The sequence below is a fragment of the Rhinoderma darwinii genome, chromosome 7 (assembly GCF_050947455.1).
Source record: "Rhinoderma darwinii isolate aRhiDar2 chromosome 7, aRhiDar2.hap1, whole genome shotgun sequence".
Classification (NCBI taxonomy): domain Eukaryota; kingdom Metazoa; phylum Chordata; class Amphibia; order Anura; family Rhinodermatidae; genus Rhinoderma; species Rhinoderma darwinii.
In genome coordinates, this window is record NC_134693.1 from 47,667,794 (window position 1) to 47,688,092 (window position 20,299).

At 38.7% G+C, this 20,299-nt stretch overlaps 1 protein-coding gene across 1 annotated transcript in view; it reads right to left on the reverse strand.

The window, feature by feature from the left end:
* Nucleotides 1-1,559: 1,559 nt before the first annotated feature.
* Nucleotides 1,560-20,299, reverse strand: part of LMX1A (LIM homeobox transcription factor 1 alpha) — a 100,773-nt gene continuing 82,033 nt past the window's right edge. The window contains exons 3-8 of the mRNA XM_075832214.1: nucleotides 19,648-19,880; nucleotides 9,831-9,994; nucleotides 8,293-8,370; nucleotides 6,233-6,308; nucleotides 5,094-5,261; nucleotides 1,560-2,629 (exon numbers count right to left, since the gene is read on the reverse strand). Coding sequence (XP_075688329.1) covers nucleotides 2,472-2,629; nucleotides 5,094-5,261; nucleotides 6,233-6,308; nucleotides 8,293-8,370; nucleotides 9,831-9,994; nucleotides 19,648-19,880 — 877 coding nt within the window. The 3' untranslated portion in view covers nucleotides 1,560-2,471. The remainder of the gene's footprint in view (nucleotides 2,630-5,093; nucleotides 5,262-6,232; nucleotides 6,309-8,292; nucleotides 8,371-9,830; nucleotides 9,995-19,647; nucleotides 19,881-20,299) is intronic.

The window sequence follows — 20,299 nt, forward strand, 5'->3', positions numbered from 1 at the left end:
CGTGTATCTCGTGATCACGATAATGCTTGATATGCCGTGGAATCTGATCTTGAATCCTCTTTCTGTTCCACACATATTTACCTCTCCCACCCCTTGCTGAGAAGATAAGCTGTGTGCAGGTCAGTCTTCTAGTTAAGTCTGTCATCAGGTGCTAATTTATGCGCTGGCTGATCCATTTTCCCCCTTATCTGAACATTTGGAACAGGTGTCACCTGGAACCCAGCCACCTCCTCAGGAATAAAATAATGATGTGACCTCCATTCATAGAGTCGAGAGTTTGCCCAGTTCATGCCTAAAAAGAAATTTTTTTAACTCTTTCTATGATGACATCTGCTCTAATACACATTGTGATCCAGGTATGAAAAACATTGCTGACGATGAAGCTGTTGGATACTGTCGTGTGAACGGCTGATATGGTTCGACAAGCAAATGTTCACAAACCGTCCACTTATTTTTCTTAGAGATATTCTAAACTAAATTATACCAAACTTATAGTATGTATTTATCACAGAAAAACAACCCATCTTCCTATAAACATCTTATTTTCCACTGCCAGTATCAGTGACATCTGGATAAAGACCCAAATGCATTCATCAGTTTATGCCGTTTTTTGGCATAAACTGAGTGCAAACAAAGTTACAAATGATTCCGCACGCAATTTTTGCACAAAAATGTGCAACTTCTCTCGGCAATTGAAAAGTGAGCAGAAAAAGTAGGCGTGGTTAATTGGAAATGGGCGAGTCCTGCAACTTTAAGACAGATATGTTAAAACTAAAGTCAGAAAATGGCACAAATTTTGATGTAGGCGTAGATTTAATTTTCTAACTTTGACACAGTCCAAAATGCACCAAATTTATTCAGAGGTGTGCACCTTTTAATAAATTTGGCACAATTCTTTCCAATGTATAAAAAAATTGTCTTAATAAATGTGAGGTAAAGTCTCTGGATCTTTTGGCCAAGCGTGTAGATAGTAGAGGCTGATGGAGCATATGCTCCAGGTGCTGGTTGCCAGGGGAGAGTCAACAAGTCACCCTTGGCTATATTATTTAGATACAGGGCTAAGGCAGCAAACTGAATCTTGTAACAAAGGTGAAGTTTTGACATCCACAATATAATCATTGTGTCACCATGATGACCAAATTTTTGGAGCTTCAACTTTAGTCTTAAGGCCCTTTTACATGAGCCAATAATCAGGCAAACGAGCATTCATACGAATGTTCATTCCGGATCATTGCCCTGTGTAAATAGGGGCAACAATCAGACAATGAATGAGCAAACGCTCATTCATCGGCTGATCAGCTCGTTTAGGCGGCCAATAATATGGTCGTTAGTCGACGCACAGCTCCCGAGAGGTCCGCTGCCGACATAATGAAAATATATGGGGATGAACAATCGTAGTAACAATCACTTGTCTCCATATATAACCGATCGTTGCTCTTTGTGAAAGGAGCAAACGAGTGACGATCGAAAAACTGTCTCCTTGATCGCGCTCATTTTCACGCCCAATATCGGCTGTGTTAAAGGACCCTTACCTTCGAATCCTATAACCATCATCTCTTTTAATATATCTACAGACAGTGAAACAGTAGTCAACAACTGAACTTTCTTAGTCTATTTCAGTAATAACAAGAAAACATAATGCAATTAATGGACAAAAAACAAAGTCACAGACAGTTTCCCAGCCTAAGTCAAGTGTAAAAAGAAAAAGGCTATATCTGACATAAGTTAATGAACATGTGTACAATATTAAATAGCTCCCAATGGCAATATTGCTGGGCTGTACAATCAGTGTCATGGATAATACAACTAATACATTGAATTCAAGTCAATGACTGAATGTCCTTCAAATCACAATTGTATAAGCTCCTGCGGCACATCAAGCAGGTGAATGTGCTTCTTCATATTCTGCAATGAGTTAAGTCAGTAGATAAAATCACAATGTATCCTTGTTTATCTGGAGTCATTTTTATAGTGAAAATCAGTCCATCAACCTCGTGTTATAATGCGCTATAAATCCAGAATATCAGGCTGGCAACAATATCTTCACCTTGGATTGGTTTAAAATGTAGGGGGTCTTTCATAGCTTCCGGAAAAAAAGACAGGTATTTAAGTTAATTCCTGTACACTGTATCCATACTTAGTGATTAGAGTTATATGTTTTTTAGTTTAGGTTCCACCACAGCAGTAGTATGTAGAATGTTCCGAATATCTTCCATGAAGTTCTGGTGACCAATGTGATGCCAGTGATCAAGTGGTTTTACTGTACACATTCGGAAAAGAAGAACTATATTTCTTTATATGGTGGATCATATTCCGGTGGAAATTGCTTCTAAAGAGTTGAATGGCCAAAATTTCAGTAGCATCATGAACAGCGATAATCTTTAAATTGTTCAAATTGACTAGAAATTGCAGGCAACCAGCACAATATCCAGTTCCAGATCACATTTTTATTGCAAATAGTTACATTGCTTTCAGGAAGTAAAATAGGAACTTTGCATAGAGTAAAGACGATCAATAGGATTTCCCACTCGAGTCTGCAGTGACCCTACTTCAGGTACTGCTAGAAGACATTCACCCAAGTTAAGGGAAGCGTCATCACTGTCCATGTCATGAAACATGCTTTCTCCACCTGGAAAATAGTAAAAACTAATTTTTACGATGGCATGATCATTATTACTCAATAATGCATAAGCACTTTATGCTATTCATGGCTGCATTTATCATCACACACTTTAGGGGTCAATCTATGTACAACAGATCTTGGAAGTTATTTCAATGAAATCATGTAAAACACTATCTAAAAATAAATAACCAAAAAGATTGGAAAAGTCTTGTGATCTAATTAGAGAATGTTTCAGATGTAAAGACTGTGGCTAGTTGAGTGATTAAGACTTAAAATACCCAAGTTTTTGAGTTGAGAGAATACAGTAGTGTACTGCACATCTAACCTTACATATAGATCTATCTCTTAAGCTGGCCATACAAGAGATAAAAATCGGGCAAAATGGCTGATTTTGTCCATTTTGGCAGAACATCATTTAACAAATTAAGGCGAACGATTATTGGCGATAGCAGATTTCTGTTTGCCAAAAATGTGATCGGTCAGGTTGGAAAATTTTGGGTGCTGTTGGCCTAAACTACATGTATATGGCATGATCATCCGAATTCAGCTGATCATTTGCCACTTTGCACCAGCCCCGGTAAGTCAGCTTTATTTAAAGTCCCTTATCAACCAGTTTAGTCTCTACTGTTGTTGGTGGGATTGTTTCCAGACGATCATTGTCTTATGTGTTTCATGTGTATATGTTATTTATCTAATATTTGATTCTAAAGTTGGATACTAGATCAAATTGTGTAATCCATCTGTAGCCCATTGTATAATTTGGATTGCATCATCTAAAGCTGGCTATACCTTCGAGATAGCTGTTGGCTTGTTAGGCTATTTCTCCCAACATGCATTTTCGGATTGGTCAGGCATGGTTGTTCTTTTTGATGGGAAGAGGGGAATAAGCTGGTGCCAAACTTGCCTGGCAGCAGCTTATCTCCGATGGGAAAAAAGGATCAGGCATGTTGAAATCTAGCAGAAAAGCCTGCAGAAAACGATGGGTTCAACCAATTTTTTATCCTTTGTGTATGGCCAATGTAACATCCATGGCTGCGGAGCGTCGGGATTACTCACCCGTCGATGGCCGCAGCCATGGTCTGGTAAGCACTGGCCCGCATCTCCTCCCCAGGAGACACTAGCTCTCACTTCCGCTCCACTCTGCTGTGTCCCGTATGGTGTATGCGCATGCTCGCGCCCAGCCTTAAAGGGCCAGCGCGCACACATGCAAAACATTAGTAATTAGTCCAATGATCTCCATGGACTTTAAGAAGGGCCCTGCCCCTTTGCTCATTGCCTGAGCATACTGTCACGATCTGTGGGTATGTGGACCCACTGGGCCGTACTGCCATAGCGAGATAGCAGCTGGCCAACAGAGTACCAAGTCAATATATAAATAGTCCAAGCATAACGGTACCTGTACCACTACGGGACACAGCAGAGTGGAGTGGAAGTGAGTGCTGGCGTCTCCTGGGGAGGAGATGCGGGCCAGCGCTCACTAGACCATAGCTGCGGCCGTCGAGTGGTGAGTAATCCCGACGTTCTGCGGCCATGGAAGTTACAGCCATCTTACAGGAGTTGTCCCATGATTATTCCATTTATCTGTTGGGTCAACAAAAACATAATTTTTAAATTGAAATCATTTTAAATAAATGTTCCTGATTCTAGACATTGCTGTTAGATACTTTTGATGAAGCCCCCTGGTGTTCTTTTGATTATTTCTTAGAACATTCACCTAATGTGTCCAGAGTCGGTGGACACACATGCCAAGTAGCTCAGTCCCACATCCTGGTTTATTTTGTACACAAGTGGCGGAGTGATTCCGGTTATTGTGCAGTCCAGCCAATAAGAATTGGCTCACTATACGCGGCTTCTCACCAGCTCTAAACACATTAGGTTAATTTTCTCAGAGGGGATCGAAAGAACACCAGGAGGTGCCACTAAAAGTATGTAGCAGCAATACCTAGACACAGGAGCATTTATTTTTTATTTTTCTGATTGAAACATTTTATATTTTGCTGATCTAACAGAGAAATTGAATATTTAATTGTGGGTAACTAAGTCCGTATGTTCTTCACACAGCATTAGATGAATGACCTGTACCCATGTCAATATTGTTAACATATAGCCATAGGTTTTCAATAGCAGGACCATAAAGTGTATTGTTAAATGCATTTATTTTTTACTATAAAACCCAAAATGCACTTCAAAAAATTAACTCTCAGTAAAATATTACAAGAGCTGCTAGAATCATCCAAACACATGTATGTAAATGTTCCTGGTAGTTCTCAGAAATAGAGATTCATGAGATAAAGACGTGATCATGGTGAGCAGACATTTTCTGATGGATTTCCTGTTTGTAATCCCATTGCAGATTATATAGATTACATTCAACTACACAGATAATCGAGAGAACGTAGACTTTTGCGTCTTTTTAAAACATAAAGGTTGTCTATAAAGTAAGACAAGATGACAAAAAATAATAACTCACCGTAAGGATGCATGTGATCTCCTGGCATCTGGGGAGGTGTAAGCCCTTGCTGGAATGGGTCTGAACTATATATGTTTTGCTCTATGGAAAGTAGATGTTGCTGAGGGAGTGATGTAAAGACATTCATGATTCCTTCAATGCTGGAGTTACTGGAACTGTGTGTTGGTGCTGCAAAATAATCAGTAAATCAAGTATTTAGCTACTTTATAGAACTGTAACAGGATTTACTTTATCATTTTGTTACTCATCAAAGGAGCTCATAATTAGAAGTGATCCTCTATTTATAATATATATAGATTGTATTTAATTTGCAGAAATTGGGTATTAATACAGTGTCAGAAAAAAAGGGCTCTAACAACCAGTCCGAGGCACATTTTAATTTTCATTTTCATTTTTCCTGTGCCGTTTAGAAAATGAAGACTGAACTATTATGGGTTGAGTGACTTTGTAAATATATTGCAAATATAATTATCTATCTTGACATGATTCAGTAACAGCCTGTATTATGGCTTAGAGCTGCATTCACAATTATGCATGCTTCAGATCTGAAATCTCCTATCATTGCTTTCTATTGTAATGTCTGCACAGAGTTTGATCTTCTGATTCTGAAAAATGTAGTCCATATACCAGGCAAAAAAAATAAAAATAAACTACTGTATTATAGCAGTTCAGCTAAGCTTTTAATGAGTCTGTCAACAAGTTTGTCGACTATTTACAATGACAACTATAATTTATAACTCAGGACCAGTACAAGATAAGCAATGCAGTGTATTTACAAGCTAACTCAAAACATTATATCGATTATATCTACATGAAAATGCTATGGCAGTCAATGGTGTTCATAGGTGGACATAACCTTTAAATAAAATAATAAGAAGATGTAAACCAATTAAGAAGTTGAATATGGTAAAAAAAAAAAAAAAAGCCAAACCATCATTAATAAAAAACCTTGATTAATCACGTTAAAGCAAATATATATGTATATATATATATATATATATATATATATATATATATATATATATATATATATATATACATATATACTGTATATATCTACATTTATACACACATACATTTTTTGTGGCAGAGGCCAGTCCCTTACTGTAAAAGTACACAGTTCTGAGACACATTCCTACCTGGTGGGACACGGGATGGGTTTTGCTGATCTTGCTGCTGTTGCTGTTGTTGCTGTCTTCTTGCCAACTTCTTCATCTGTTTAAAGCAAAGAACAGGAATAAGACTAGAATGTAGGTGAGTCGAAATAGGATTCTGGTAATTTAATCAGTGCACTCTGTTTATAAATCATATTCGGGAATGGCATGATGAGCTCTTTACATAGCTTCAAAGATAATAATTGTTCCTCCTTGCCAAAATGTTGAATGGTACATTGTATTACGATATACACCTTTTGACGCCTCTAAGATTTCTTCTCTACAACATTATTCCACCCTAAACATATTTAAAATTCATTCAGAGGGGGACTGAAGTGATCTTAAAAGACTATATATACCCTTATTAAGGTGTGCAGGCAATTTTGTTGACCAAATTATTTTGGTAGTAGATGGTTGAAGGTCAACAGTCTGAGAAAATTCCAACACAGTATTTTTTTCCTTTTTTGATACGTAAATTGTTGACCCTTGACAACGCTCAGTAGATCAGAAATCCAACAAAAGAATAGATTATTTATCTGAGATTTTGTAGTTCTTAAGGGACCTTTTACACAAGCCACTATTTGGGCAAACGAGTATTCATCGACTTATTGTAATGCTGTCTAAACAAGGAGATGTGCTGCCGATATGATAGAAATGTATGGAGACAAACGATTGTAGTAAGGATTGCTCGTCCCCATACATTTCTGATCATTGCTCCATTTGAAAGGAGCAAACGAGCACCAATCAATGAGCTGCCTCGTCAATCGTTGCTTGTTTTCACAGCCCATATCGGGTCATGTAAGAGGACTTTAACCCTACTATATATCATGTAGCTTAAACCTTTGCTTCGAATTTTGTCCACCAAACTGGCTAGACTTATTCCTTAAAGACCTGATCCTCAGCTAGAATCAACCAGATATAGGAAATATCTGCTGCATAAAAAGGGTAAATTTTGATCTTCAGCTAGAAGTCCATCAGCATCACCAGCAAAGATAGCAAAACATTTCTGAGCTATAGAACAACGTATTTATATTGGAGTCAATGAGAGTTGTCAGATATGATCCGCAATTAGTGAGCTGAGAATCTGTGAGCGTTGTCAGTACAATGAGTGACCTGCTGGATTGTCTGGATGTCAGACTCTGGCACATACACTATATTGTAAGTTAAGATTTTACTTCTGATAATGTCGACAAAACAGTCTTGATTTCATTATCATGCCATAAATGCCTGATAGATGGGGATCCCACCTCTGAGACTCCACCTATCAGAAGAATGGAGGTAAGTGTAATATAAGAGAACATGAAGAGCTGGCCGTCCCTGCACAAGGCATGGCTCTCTCTAATGAAGTCTATGGGAGATGCAAAAACTGATGATCAAGGAAGGAAGGCCTCCCCTTATCAGACATTTAGGGTATATCCTGTGGATGCGCCATGAATATCATTAGTCAGAATACCACTTTAAAGAAGCACTCTGGCGGAAAACAAATTCCACACCCCTTTGAAAATGTGATTAGGTGAAAGTTAGTGAGGTGAATTGGTTTACTGGCATTTAATTTGACTGTAGCTGTTCTGTTCCAGATCGCCATTGGGTGCCATGATCTCCACTCTGACTCCCTGAGGCCTTCAGCATCTACTTTAGGGATCGGGAGTCAGTCTCTCAATGCAAGTCTATGAAAGCCTCAATGTGAGTCTCATAGAATTTCATTGCGAGACTGCATTGAGAGAGTTGATGCTGTAGGATTTGGATGGCCAGAGTAAAGATCACGTGATCCAATGGAGGCCCGGAACGAAGCGTCTAACTGACAAATAAAGTGCTCGGTGAACCAATACACCTCTCTACCTTTCATCTAATCACATTTTCAGACAGTAGCCAGAGAAAAAAAATGCTTCTTTAAGCTTCGGTTACTCAGCTAGAAAACCAGGAGAATTGGCCGAAACACCTGCTGAGGAATGGAACCAATTTTTTCTAGTGCGCTCAATGAGAGTTGTCGGGCAAGATTTGCAGGTAATTTGGGGTAGTAATACATGCTGTTTTAGACATCTTACCTTTGCTCTCTGATTCTGGAACCAAACTTGCACCACGCGGACACTAAGACCAGTTTCTGCTGCAAGTGTCTCCCTCACCTTCACAACAAAAACATTGAGCAGTCAGTTTATAGAGTATTTTAAACTAATGCATACAATCTACAGCAGTAGTGTATAGAGAGTAAACAATGGCAACAAGAATTTAAAGGGGCTGTTTGACTATTACAGGGGTTATTTGGTGCATAAGAAAAAAAACAGCAGCCGTTAACATAACAAAAAACGCTTATACTCACCTCTGCCACACCAGTCTAATGCTGCCGCTCCGACATTTCCCCAGTTTTTGTTTAAAAGCAGACAACACGTACTGCTGACACCAATCAGTAGACTCAGCAGTCATGTGCTGCACTACATGCATCCACCCCACCCCACCCCCCCCCCCAAGTAAATAATGACGCTCGAAATTCCAGGTTCACTGACACATACTCGAAACAAAACGTCATCACTTCCGGAAGAATTGGGCCAGCCGCAGAACCATGTGACCATGATGCATGGTAGGCAGAAGGTGGCACAATTTACACAGTGAGTGATTTTAAAAGGTATTAATTGCTCCCCAGGACAGGGGAGGAGAAAAAAAAAATAGGTTGGGAGACCCATTTAATATCATATTTCCTGGACTACAAAAAGTGGGCATTTCTAGTGCAATGTTAGGGTCAACATCTTATTTTATTGTTCTCGTCCTTAAATGAGGATGAGGTGCAATACCAGACACAGCCCATGTACAAGGCTGGCACTGTTTCTGGTAAAAAAAAAAAGCACGCTTCTTATCTCAGACAATCTCGTTAAGCACCGACTATAGATGTTTTTCAAAGTCACTGTATTTTATATTTTATCATAATTTCCATTTAACCTCTTTTAGTTACTATGGACACTTACAGATATGTCTTCCTTGCAAGAATAAAATGTACTTATTTAAATTTCTACTGGTGATGTACTATATCTTGTCTTCATTTCATTTCCTTATTAATGTCATGAAAACATTTTAAGTTTTTATTATTACACTTAATGTTCCTTAAAGGGTAGCTAAACTTTCATAAAAGTTCTGACATGTCATAGTGACATGTCAGAAGTTTTGATTGGTGTGGATATGAGCAATGAGACCTTAACCGATCGCTGAAACGAAGTGGCAGAAGGGCGGCGCTGAGCCGCTTAGTTTCTGTTCGGCTTTTCTCGGAAAGTCGAGCAGTTGGTGTACTGGCCCATAGATTTTCTATTGAGCCCGTACACCAACTGCTCGGCTTTCCGAAGAAAGCCGATCAGAAGCCAAGAGACTCATCGCTCACCCGAGCACTCTTGCCTCTTCGTCGTAGTGATCAGTGGGGGTCTCAGTGCTTTGACCCCCACCGATCAAAACTTCTGACATGTCACTATGAATGTTTAGCTAACCTTTAATGTAAGAATATCCTCACATAATATCAAATAAATGTACTAGTGACTAATGCCAAAATGTCTAGAATGACAGTGGTGTATACAAGTTACATCTAAGGCCAGCGCCACCTTACCTTTCTGCATGGTTTAGAAGAGACCTCAAATGAAGCTTTGAAAGCTCTTCTCTGCTGTGTTGTAAGAATCGTCCTTGGTCTTTTAGGCCGTTTTTGATCTTTCCCATCATCAGTTCCTTTCCCATTTTCAAATTTACCCCCATCTTCGTCATCGTCACTCTTACCTTCAAGAAAAGAAGTGGGAGATCATGCAATTTTACTCATAATTAATTGAAACAAGCTTTGCATTTCCTTGACAACAACCTGTTTCTTTATTTTAACCATGTTTTAGTCTGTTAAACCATACTGTTCACCATGAATGTGATTTTACAATATACTAGCCAATACATGAGATAATACGCTAATAACAACCTTTATTGTATCTTCTTTATTGTAGCTTCTTTTACTTCTTAACTTAGAGTTATTTTTTACAAGTCCAAAGTAATGTATGCAGTATACCAAAAAGACTAATGTGGTTACTTAAAGAGGTTATTCCACAATGAGAAGCTCTGTCCATTTGCCGCATTAGAGCATGTGGACATCATAAATGGAGGTCCACTACTCCAGACCCTCTCTATTAGCTAGAATATTAGACTGAAAGAGCAGCTCCCAATCTTCAACTGGCCATGTATTACATTGTCACTCATTATTTAGAATTGGCGCCATCTAATACTAGGAAATTGAAGTGAACAATAAATGGTGTATCCAGCACTCAGTATAAAATATTTGGGCTTTATTCTGTCATTTTAAAACAGAAAGATTAAAATAAAAATCCCGGGACCACGCTTAAGCGTTTCAGACCACTCAGGTCCTTAGTCATAGCTATGAGTGTTCTGAAACGCGTAAGCATGGTCCTGGGATTTTTATTTTAATCTTTCTGTTTTAAAATGACCGAATAAAGCCCAAATTATTTTATACTGAGTGCTTGATACACGATTTATTGTTCACTTCAATTGCCTTGTATACCTGCTGTTGACTCAGGATTATATTGGGAGTATCTCCAAGCACCTTCAAGATTTGGATGTGGAAATAATCAACTGCACGAATTAACGCAGGGGAAACGCGCTGAGCTAACTAGAAGTAATATTTTTTCCATTTTGCCATCTAATACTACATTACTCCTGCAGTGGCCAAGGGAACTGTATGACTGGCTGCAATTTCCCCTGGTGAAATCATCTGATTCCTGTGGTTTCAGGAACCAGACTCATGGTGAACAGTAGTAGGTTTTTAAAGAGATGTTAACACGACCCCACTGAAAGACAAAAATATAAGTAAACGTCCATCACTGAAATCATTAACTTCCTTTTATATCACATAGTTACATATGGCTTCACTGACTCTATTGTTTAAGATGACATGATGGAAAATTTTAAAGGGGTTGACACAAGATTAAATGTTATCCCCTAACCACAGGATAGGTGATAACATGCTGATTGGTGGGGGTCTGACCGCTGGGACCCCCACCGATCACGAGAACGGGAGTCTCATTCTTCCGAATGAATGGAGCGGCATGTCAAGCATGCACCATGCTACTCCATTCATCTCTATGGCACTGCTGGAGATAGCCAAGCGCTGTGCTCTGCTGTCTCCGGCAGTCCTATAGACAGCGAAAGAAGCACAGTGCACATACTCAGCTTGCCGCGCCAGTCATTCAGAGGAACGGGACTACCATTCTCGTGATCAGTGGGGGTCCCAGCGGTTGGACCCCCATGGATCAGCATGTTATCACCTATCCTGTAGTTAGGGGATAACATTTAATCTTTGGACAACCCCTTTGATCATGAAAAGAGTAATTTAATCGTTATTATATTAGGGAGAGAATTGGAGTCACTCTTTTATTTTGTGACAACACTACAAATCGTGGAAAGCATCTGTAAAGGTGGATGTCAAAAAGTAGTGAATTATCTGTGTATTCAAGGGATTGTCTGTTTTAGAAAACCCATTTTCAAATACCCTATTAGAAGATTCTGACTTAATAGAGGGGAGTCCCTCATTCAGGACCTCAATCTCTTATCCAGAATGGGAGGACTACAAAAAGCATCTCTTTCTCTCTGGAGGATCTGGAACGTCCATGCACTAAATGGACAGCCCATTGATTTCAATAAGCACTGTGTAATGCCTTATTAGACCCGTGATGGGGCTACAGGAAAATTGAGCACCAGTTGACAAGTTCCCTCAAAGATTACAGTTTATTGCTAGGGCTCCGAGAGGTGGGGCACCCTGTGATTAGATTTTGTCAGGGGACACTTGGGATTCAAGGGATTGTCCAAAGTTGACAACCCCTTTAAAGGTAGATAAACCAGTGTATTTTTACATAACCTTTATATTGTAGCTGTCTATTTTGTCCATTTCATAAGGCATTTTCCATTTTTGTTGTTGTGTAATTCAAATTCTTATTTTAGTATATTATGTGAGGAGGCGATCAAGATTGTGAAACTTATCAGCAAAACTAATGAATATTTCAGATCCTAAACTACCTGTAATGGAGCATAAATTATTAAGAGCACTTTTTCTTTAGTTCCATTACAGCCAATTTGGAAAGGAAATGATCGCTGAATTAAAAGAGCAAATTTATATGTCAATGGGGCTTGATTTAGAACAGCGGGAAGATGTAAGTATCCTGTTAATTAATAACAAAGTAGCTGACGATAAATGCACAGGTCTCTCCTATCTTCCTCTGATTTATGACATCACTACAATAATTTAGATACTATGTATCATTTATATAGTCACAAAAGACATATGCTTTTCTTCATATTTAAAGCATAAGTAATTGACTCATTTCTCCTCATGTTTTATTTCCTTGCCTGAATTACTTCTCAAAACGGCTACAAATTGGTTGTGAAAAATTACAAAATAGTAATGGCTGTGTGACAAATAATATTGAAACGCAAAATGGGAAATGGGAAAACGCACATAATAAGGAATCTGCTTAAACTATGGATATGATGATGGCATACAATGCAAGACATTCCTCACCATTCTTCGATAGCTATTCATTATCCAAATCGCTCCAATACAAATGGCATTACAGATCTAAATGATTGAGTCAATTATACCTCAAGTATGTAATGTATTGACTCCAACTTTTAATAAAAGCACCATGCTGTGATGAAAGGCTGTCTGCTGTGGCTGCATTCAACTGAAAAGGACATTTGTCAGTCCTGTCAGTCAGATGCTCTAAGCCAATCAGCATTAGCGACAACCTCCCGACGATGCTAATTAGCTAAGAGCAGCGAGATGATAGTGATGTCCTCATAATGTCCCTCCCTTTGTGTCCTTTTCAGTAGAATGCAGGAACAGCACTGCATATAGCACATATATCCTCTCTTCAGTGGCTCTTCAATCTATTTATTCAAGAGCCTCATTTGCTAGCTACAAAACTAAATCTCAACATCTCATATCCCATCAAATATTCCAAATACAACACTTATAGCCACTTCGAGCTAACATGCTATATTTCTAGGCATATATGTATATAATAAGCACCTTGGGCTACATGTACACGTTACGTAAGTTGGTGCGGAAAATTTTACGCCGCGTAAAACAGTACTAACAAAGTAAAGGAGGTCCCACGTAGTCTCATCTACATGTTGTGGAATTTTTCTGCACGTAGATTGACCTGCGGTGCAGATTTAAATAAAAACGCAGCATGTCTATTTATCTAGCGTTTCCATCTCAGAATTGTATTTGACAAGTTTATTTAAAAAATGCACCATAGTCTGCAGCATAAAATCCACACATGTTTCCGCATTCAATGAAAAATCTGCACCTAAAAACAGATAAAAAACGCAATAGTAAGTGCCGATTTTACCAACCGAATTAGGGCCTGTTCACATCACCGTTCGCTTTCCGTTCCGGGGTTCCATCGGAGGTTTCCGTCAGGTGAACCCCGCAACAGAAAGAGAAAGTGAAACCACAGCTTCCGTTTCAGTTACCATTGATATCAATGGTGACGGAAACATCGCTAATGGTTTCCGTTCGTCACCATTGCGGCAGGTTTCCGTTTTAACGACGGAATCAATAGCGGAGTTGACTGCGCTATTGATTCCGTCGGGAAACCTGCCGGAATGGTGACGAACGGAAACTATTAGCAATGTTTCCGTCACCTTTTATATCAATGGTGACTGAAACGGAAGAGATGGTTTCAGTTTCACATTCCGTTGCGAGGTTCACCCGACGGAAACCTCCGACGGAAACCCGGAACGGAAAGCGAACAGTGATATGAACAGGCCCTTTCCTGTGTTTATCTGCAGTTTTGATGTGGATTTTCCACATCAATTTACGCAACATTTACATGTAGCCTAAGGCACTTATAATATACATATTATGCATAGAAATATAGCATGTCAACTCGAAGTGGCTATGCTAAATGTAATATTTAGAATATTTGATGGAATATGAGATGTTGAGATTTAGTTTTGTAGTTAGCAAATGAGGCTTTAGATTAAATAAATTGAAGAGCGACAAATTTGCACGTAATATGCATTGCGTGCATGTGGCCTTATAATTAAACCGAACTAGCAATCTGCTTACCACAAATGATGTGCCCCATAACAGACTACTGTCTTACTACATTATAGTGTTAGTTAACCCCTTTCCACCGCAGACATTTTTAGTTTATCATTTATGTTTTTTTCCTCTCCGCATTCTAAAAGCCATAACTTTATAACATTTTTGTCGTATGAGGGCTTGTTTTTTGCGGGATGAGTTTTAGCTTTTAAAAGGCTATGTACACCATTGAAATTAAAACAATTTTTAAAGAAAAAGGGCAATCAGTGTGATTTTTGCAACTTTATAATTAGTTTTTATTCAAAATAATCTTTCGTTTTTGAGATACAGCTGCTCTGTATTCTCTATACGGAGCAGCTTTATCATTCGCTAAATCCTGTTCCCATCAGGTCCGCGGGAATGACGGGTTCAGTGAAAGGATGTGATAGATTACAGGTCGATCCTGACGGTCGAAGATACGAAGGGTCCGCTTACACTGAACCTGTCAGGTCCACGGGACTGGCAGAATCAGGTCTTAGGCTGGGTTCACACTACCTATTTTCAGACGTAAATGAGGCGTATTATGCCTCGTTTTACGTCTGAAAATAGGGCTCCAATACGTCGGCAAACATCTGCCCATTCATTTGAATGGGTTTGCCGACGTACTGTGCAGACGACCTGTCATTTGCGCGTCGTCGTTTGACAGCTGTCAAACGACGATGCGTAAAAATACAGCCTCGTCAAAAGAAGTGCAGGACACTTCTTTGGACGTTTTTGGAGCCGTTTTCTCATAGACTCCAATGAAAACAGCTCCAAAAACGGACGTAAAAAACGCAGCGAAAACGCCGCGAAAAACGCCGCGAAAAACGCCGCGAAAAACGGGAGTTGCTCAAAAAACGTCTGAAAATCTGGGGCTGTTTTCCCTTGAAAACAGCTCCGTATTTTCAGACGTTTTTGGTCACTACGTGTGCACATACCCTTAGTGAACGTATACATCTGCTCTGTATGCAGAATACAGAGCAGCTGTATCTCAAAAAGTAAAAATAATTTTTAATAAAAACTAATTATAAAGTTTCACCAAACACACTGATTGGCCTTTTTTATAAAAAAAATAATAAAAAAATCCCTTTTTAAAGCTTTACATAGCCTTTAACCCCTTCGGGACTGAGCCATTTTTTATTTTTATTTTTGTTTTTCACTCCCCGCATTCCAAGAGCCATAACTTTTTTAGTTTTCCGTCAATCAAGTTGTGTATGGGCTTATTTTTTGCGGGAGGAGTTGTAGTTTTTATTGGTACCATTTATAGTTGCATATAATGTACTATATTTTACTACTTTTATTGATAATAAACTTTTTGTTAAACAAAAAATATTTTGTGTTGTCACATTCTCGTCGTAACTTTTTTCTTTTTTCGCCGATTGACCGGTTTTGTGGGCTTATTATTTGCGAAACTAGCTGTAGTACTTATCGGTATCATCATTATTTGGTACGTATAACTTTTTGATCACTTTTTATGACATTTTTTTTTAGAGCTAAGTTGACCAAAAAACTAGATTTTGGCGTTTTACATTTTTTATTTTTTACGGCACCCGCCGTGCGCATTAAATAATGCTATATTGTAATAGTTCAGACTTTTATGGATGCAGCGATACCAACTTTGTTTACTTTTTTATTTTTTATATTACTTTAAGGGGAAAATGGGAAAAGGTTTTTTTTTAACTTGTAATATATATATTTTTTTCACTACTAAAAACTTTTTTTAACTTTTTTTTACACATTTTATTAGTCTCCCTAAGGGACTTACACCAGCGATCATTAGAGGCAGGGCTTAACAGAGGCAGAGTGAAGGCAGCCCTGGGGGCCTTCATTAGGCCCCTGGGCTGCCATTGCAACCGTCATCACTCCCGGATTGCTCCACTGTTGGAGGAAGCCAACCCCCTTTTTTCAATGCCTCAGATGCTGCGATTGACCGTTCATTTGACGGGTTAAACAGCCAGGAACAGCGCAATCGCTGCTCCTGGCTGTTAGACCCGGGTGTCCACTGTAAAAAAACAGCCGACACCCGCAGCATATGGAGCACGCTCCAAATATCACCCTCCGCATCCGGACGTAATAGCAGGTCTGGGTGTGCGAAGCGGTTAACAGAAGCATTACCATATAATGTACTGAAAAACTGAAAAAAAAAATCTTTGTGAGGCGGAATAGAAATAAATAGCTATTCCTCTATTTTTTGGGGTTTCATTTTTATGGCATTCACTGTGTGGTAAAATTGACATGTTCCCTTTATTTTCCGTGATTAATTTGATTACAGCAATACCAAATTTATATAGTTTCATTCTTCCATCGATGGTCTGGTGTAAGGGTTTGTTTTTTGCAGGACGAGCTTTATTTTTATTGATATCATTTTGGGGTACATGTGACTATTTGATCACTTTTTATTTCATTTTTTGGAAAGCTAAAGTGACCAAACTATAAGTCTGCTGTTTTCTTTGTTGGCTACTATTAGCCAAATGGCACAATATTTTGTAAAGCTGACCTGTCCTCAATGCTGCCCTGCTTATAGTGACGGATCAATTAGTATCATACACTGACAGCTGAAGCTGGCCATACACATGAGAGAAAAGTCAGACGAATCTGCCGACTGTCGCTTGACAGAAGATGGTGGATGTAAGAGAGCTCGGAAATATTGGATTTTAATATTCCTGATCTTTTTTTCCCACGGGAGATAAATTGCTGCCAGAGGTGTCTGACAATGGCTTAGTCCCCTCTCCCTAAATGTGCATGTTTACAAGGGAGTCGCACAACAGCTATCATGTTTACAACCGCTTTAGACAAAGTGACTACAATTTTATAATTCAGATGCAGAACTACTTGTAAAATGTATAAGGATGCTATTCATTTCTATCGTTTATATGATAGATTAACTATGTATCAAAAAAAAAATCTACTGTGTGTGTGCCCAAACCAATCATCCACAACTGGGCATCCAAAAATTGAGAGATACATGTAAGACTGCTGCTGTCCAGCTTTCAGGTTTAGACTTCCTACCAACTGAGTTTGTCTACATCTGCCACAACTTGGCTTAAAACCTAACCCTGAGTTATACAATAGTAGCACATTTGACTAGATGAGCTTGTAGAGGTTCAATACATTTAAAAGGACTTTGAATTCAGTCAAAGTGTGTAAGAATGCCATCTTCGAGAAACAAAAAGTGTAATTCAGACAAAGCTTCTCCATTTTGGCGACAGACTGCGCTTTACAACCAGGTCTCTAGTAAGAACAGTGTATCTATAGGTCTGTATTGCAAATGCCGAGCCAAGAGGATAGACTGAGAAAGAGCAAACATTAAAACACAGGAAAGCGGCCTACATGCTGAGACCCTAATATCTCCCAGCCTGTCACCACCTGCTACAAAAGATCATAGTTGTGTAGAATAAAAGGAGACAGCTCGTAAGACCAATGTAAATTCAACAAGAGGCGTCTTAATTTTAATTAGTGAGATCTGTGCAATCTTAAATGTCTCAGACGCTAGAAGGGGTACTTAATTAAGCCTTAACCCTCTCCTCATAGTCCTGCCTGAGAAGTAGGAAACATATTGTGTTTGGTGACCTTTGCATGAGTTGGTCTTGGACGACTCTAGACAATTCTAAGGTCCATATTGTACCAGAGGTGTTTATCATTGTATGAGTTGACGGCTAAAAGGGACATCTCATATAATAAAGCTGCACTCATCAGTCTCTTTCTTGCCTATTGAATCACTACGTCTATTGGTGTGAGGGAATTAGATGGAGAGGCAGAGTTAGGGCACTTAATTGGAAATGTGGATGGTTTTTGAGTTGGTTCTGTTTACATAGGATTGGGTGCCTGAGTCGACAGAGGCTGTAATTGAAGTACAGGCTTTGGAGATTAGCTTCAGCATATGGGATCTGCCGCTCAGCTCTACCCCTTTCTACATTTTCCAATAAAATTGGGTTTAACTTATGCTTTCCCTCTCTCACCCTCTTGTCTATAGAAAACCCTTTGAAAGATAGACATTAGAAAGAAAGGCAAAGCAGGGGGATATAGAACAAGAAAGACCAATCCTACCGAATAAAGATGGCAATGGAAAGACAAGTCTCAGACAACAATTCCCTCATATCTGTTATGAAGAAATAATACTTTCTTTTGCGAAAATAGATGTAACTAATAAGTATCCAAGCACTGTTCTATTTTATCCTAGTAGAAACAAGCAATAAAACAAATACGGTTTCCAGACATTCTTGTAATGTATCTTATAACAAAACGATTGACAAATAGGAGATGATCTGCAGGTGAAGTATAAAAAATGAAGCTGTTTTATATTAACATTTTAATAAAATTATAATAATCATCCTTATCATATGACGTGTGAATAAACTCTGTGCTACTACATTTTATTTATTTTATATGCCTGATAAGGGGTTGGAACAACGGAGATCTAAGCCCAAAGTAAAGAGATTGTGGAGCAGATACAAAGCTAGCAAAAACATGGACTAAATGACTTCTGCATTTGGTCCCCATTAATGTTAAACCATTCGCCCATTAATATGTTACATTAAACCAGAACATCAAAAGCTGGGTATACACATAAGATAGCTTTTGGTTGAACACTGGTCTCTCACGACTCAGCCATAAACATCCAGACTGTGTCTGGTCAAGTGTGCATGCTTATTCTTAGAGTAACAGAGGAACAAGAAGCTATCCCCTCTCGGAGCAGAAGAAAAGGATCGGCATGTTGAAATCCAACAAGCCCGATCGCTCTTTTCCCCGACATCTGCTGATGGGGGACATACAAAATAGATTGAATTTGGCTGACTTCTATCTAATGCGTAGGGCCACATCCTCCCACATAATACATGATATGAGTAGCTCCATGAACATGGATGTCCAAATGGGAATAAAACCAGTGACTTAGACATTAGCTCTGACCGTAAACTCTGATAAAGCTTATGTATATATTTTTACGATAGTGTCTTATACATTTGTTAACCTTTTCTCACTGCCCAACAATATCATTTCAAATGTGCCCAATTTTTCACAATTATTGAAACTCAAATTTAATTCTTAAAATGACTACCAAGTAAAGATATAAAGTAGATATTACATAGGATTATATAATAAGATTACATAGTGACATTTTGCCGTTGTATATTTGACATCTATATTGCATTTATATGTGTATTGTTACATTTGGATCCTTTTAAATCCAGCATTTATTGATAAAAGTTTATGGTTATAATACATGGGTTCATACCCACCATTCCACTTTTAATTAAATACATGTCAAGTTTGATATTTTGTGCTGGAAATATTGTCTTATATAAAGTACCTGAGTCAGAGGCAGCTGGACTGACAAGGCTGAGCAGATCCCGTTCCCTCTCATAGTCACTCTTACAGAGAAGTTGTCCATCCTTAAGAACAAACTCATCGCCTTTTTGAAGTTGTCTTTCACATACACAGCAACAGAAGCATCCCAAATGGTAGACACTCTTTTGAGCCCTCATGACAAACTCACTGGGTGTGATGGTGTCTAGGCAGGATCCACATTTGACGGCAAATAGCCTGGAGGGAAAAACGAGTTGTTCACATTTTATTGTTGAAAGGCAACAACATTATAAAACAACAAAGCTGCAGATTTCTAAATGTTAACTCCACCCGACCACAAATATATAATTCCGCTATTAATGTATTTTTTTTTACCCTTGTTCACCTATGCAACCATTTTCTGTGTCGATCAAGCCATGAGATCCACACATGTCATGCTATAGCCACAAATAGTCCATATTAAGGGCTCATGCACATGGTTGTATTGCTTCTCCGTTTTGTACGGAACTGTAATAGGGCTGCCATATAGGTACATGAGGTCACTACTTTTGATTTCGTATGTAGGCATACAGAGGGTTTTCCTGTCTCATTCCAATGCGAATTGTGGCTCATTCCGTCGGACTCTGTGTGTACGGAGGTATTCTCGCCTAAAAGTA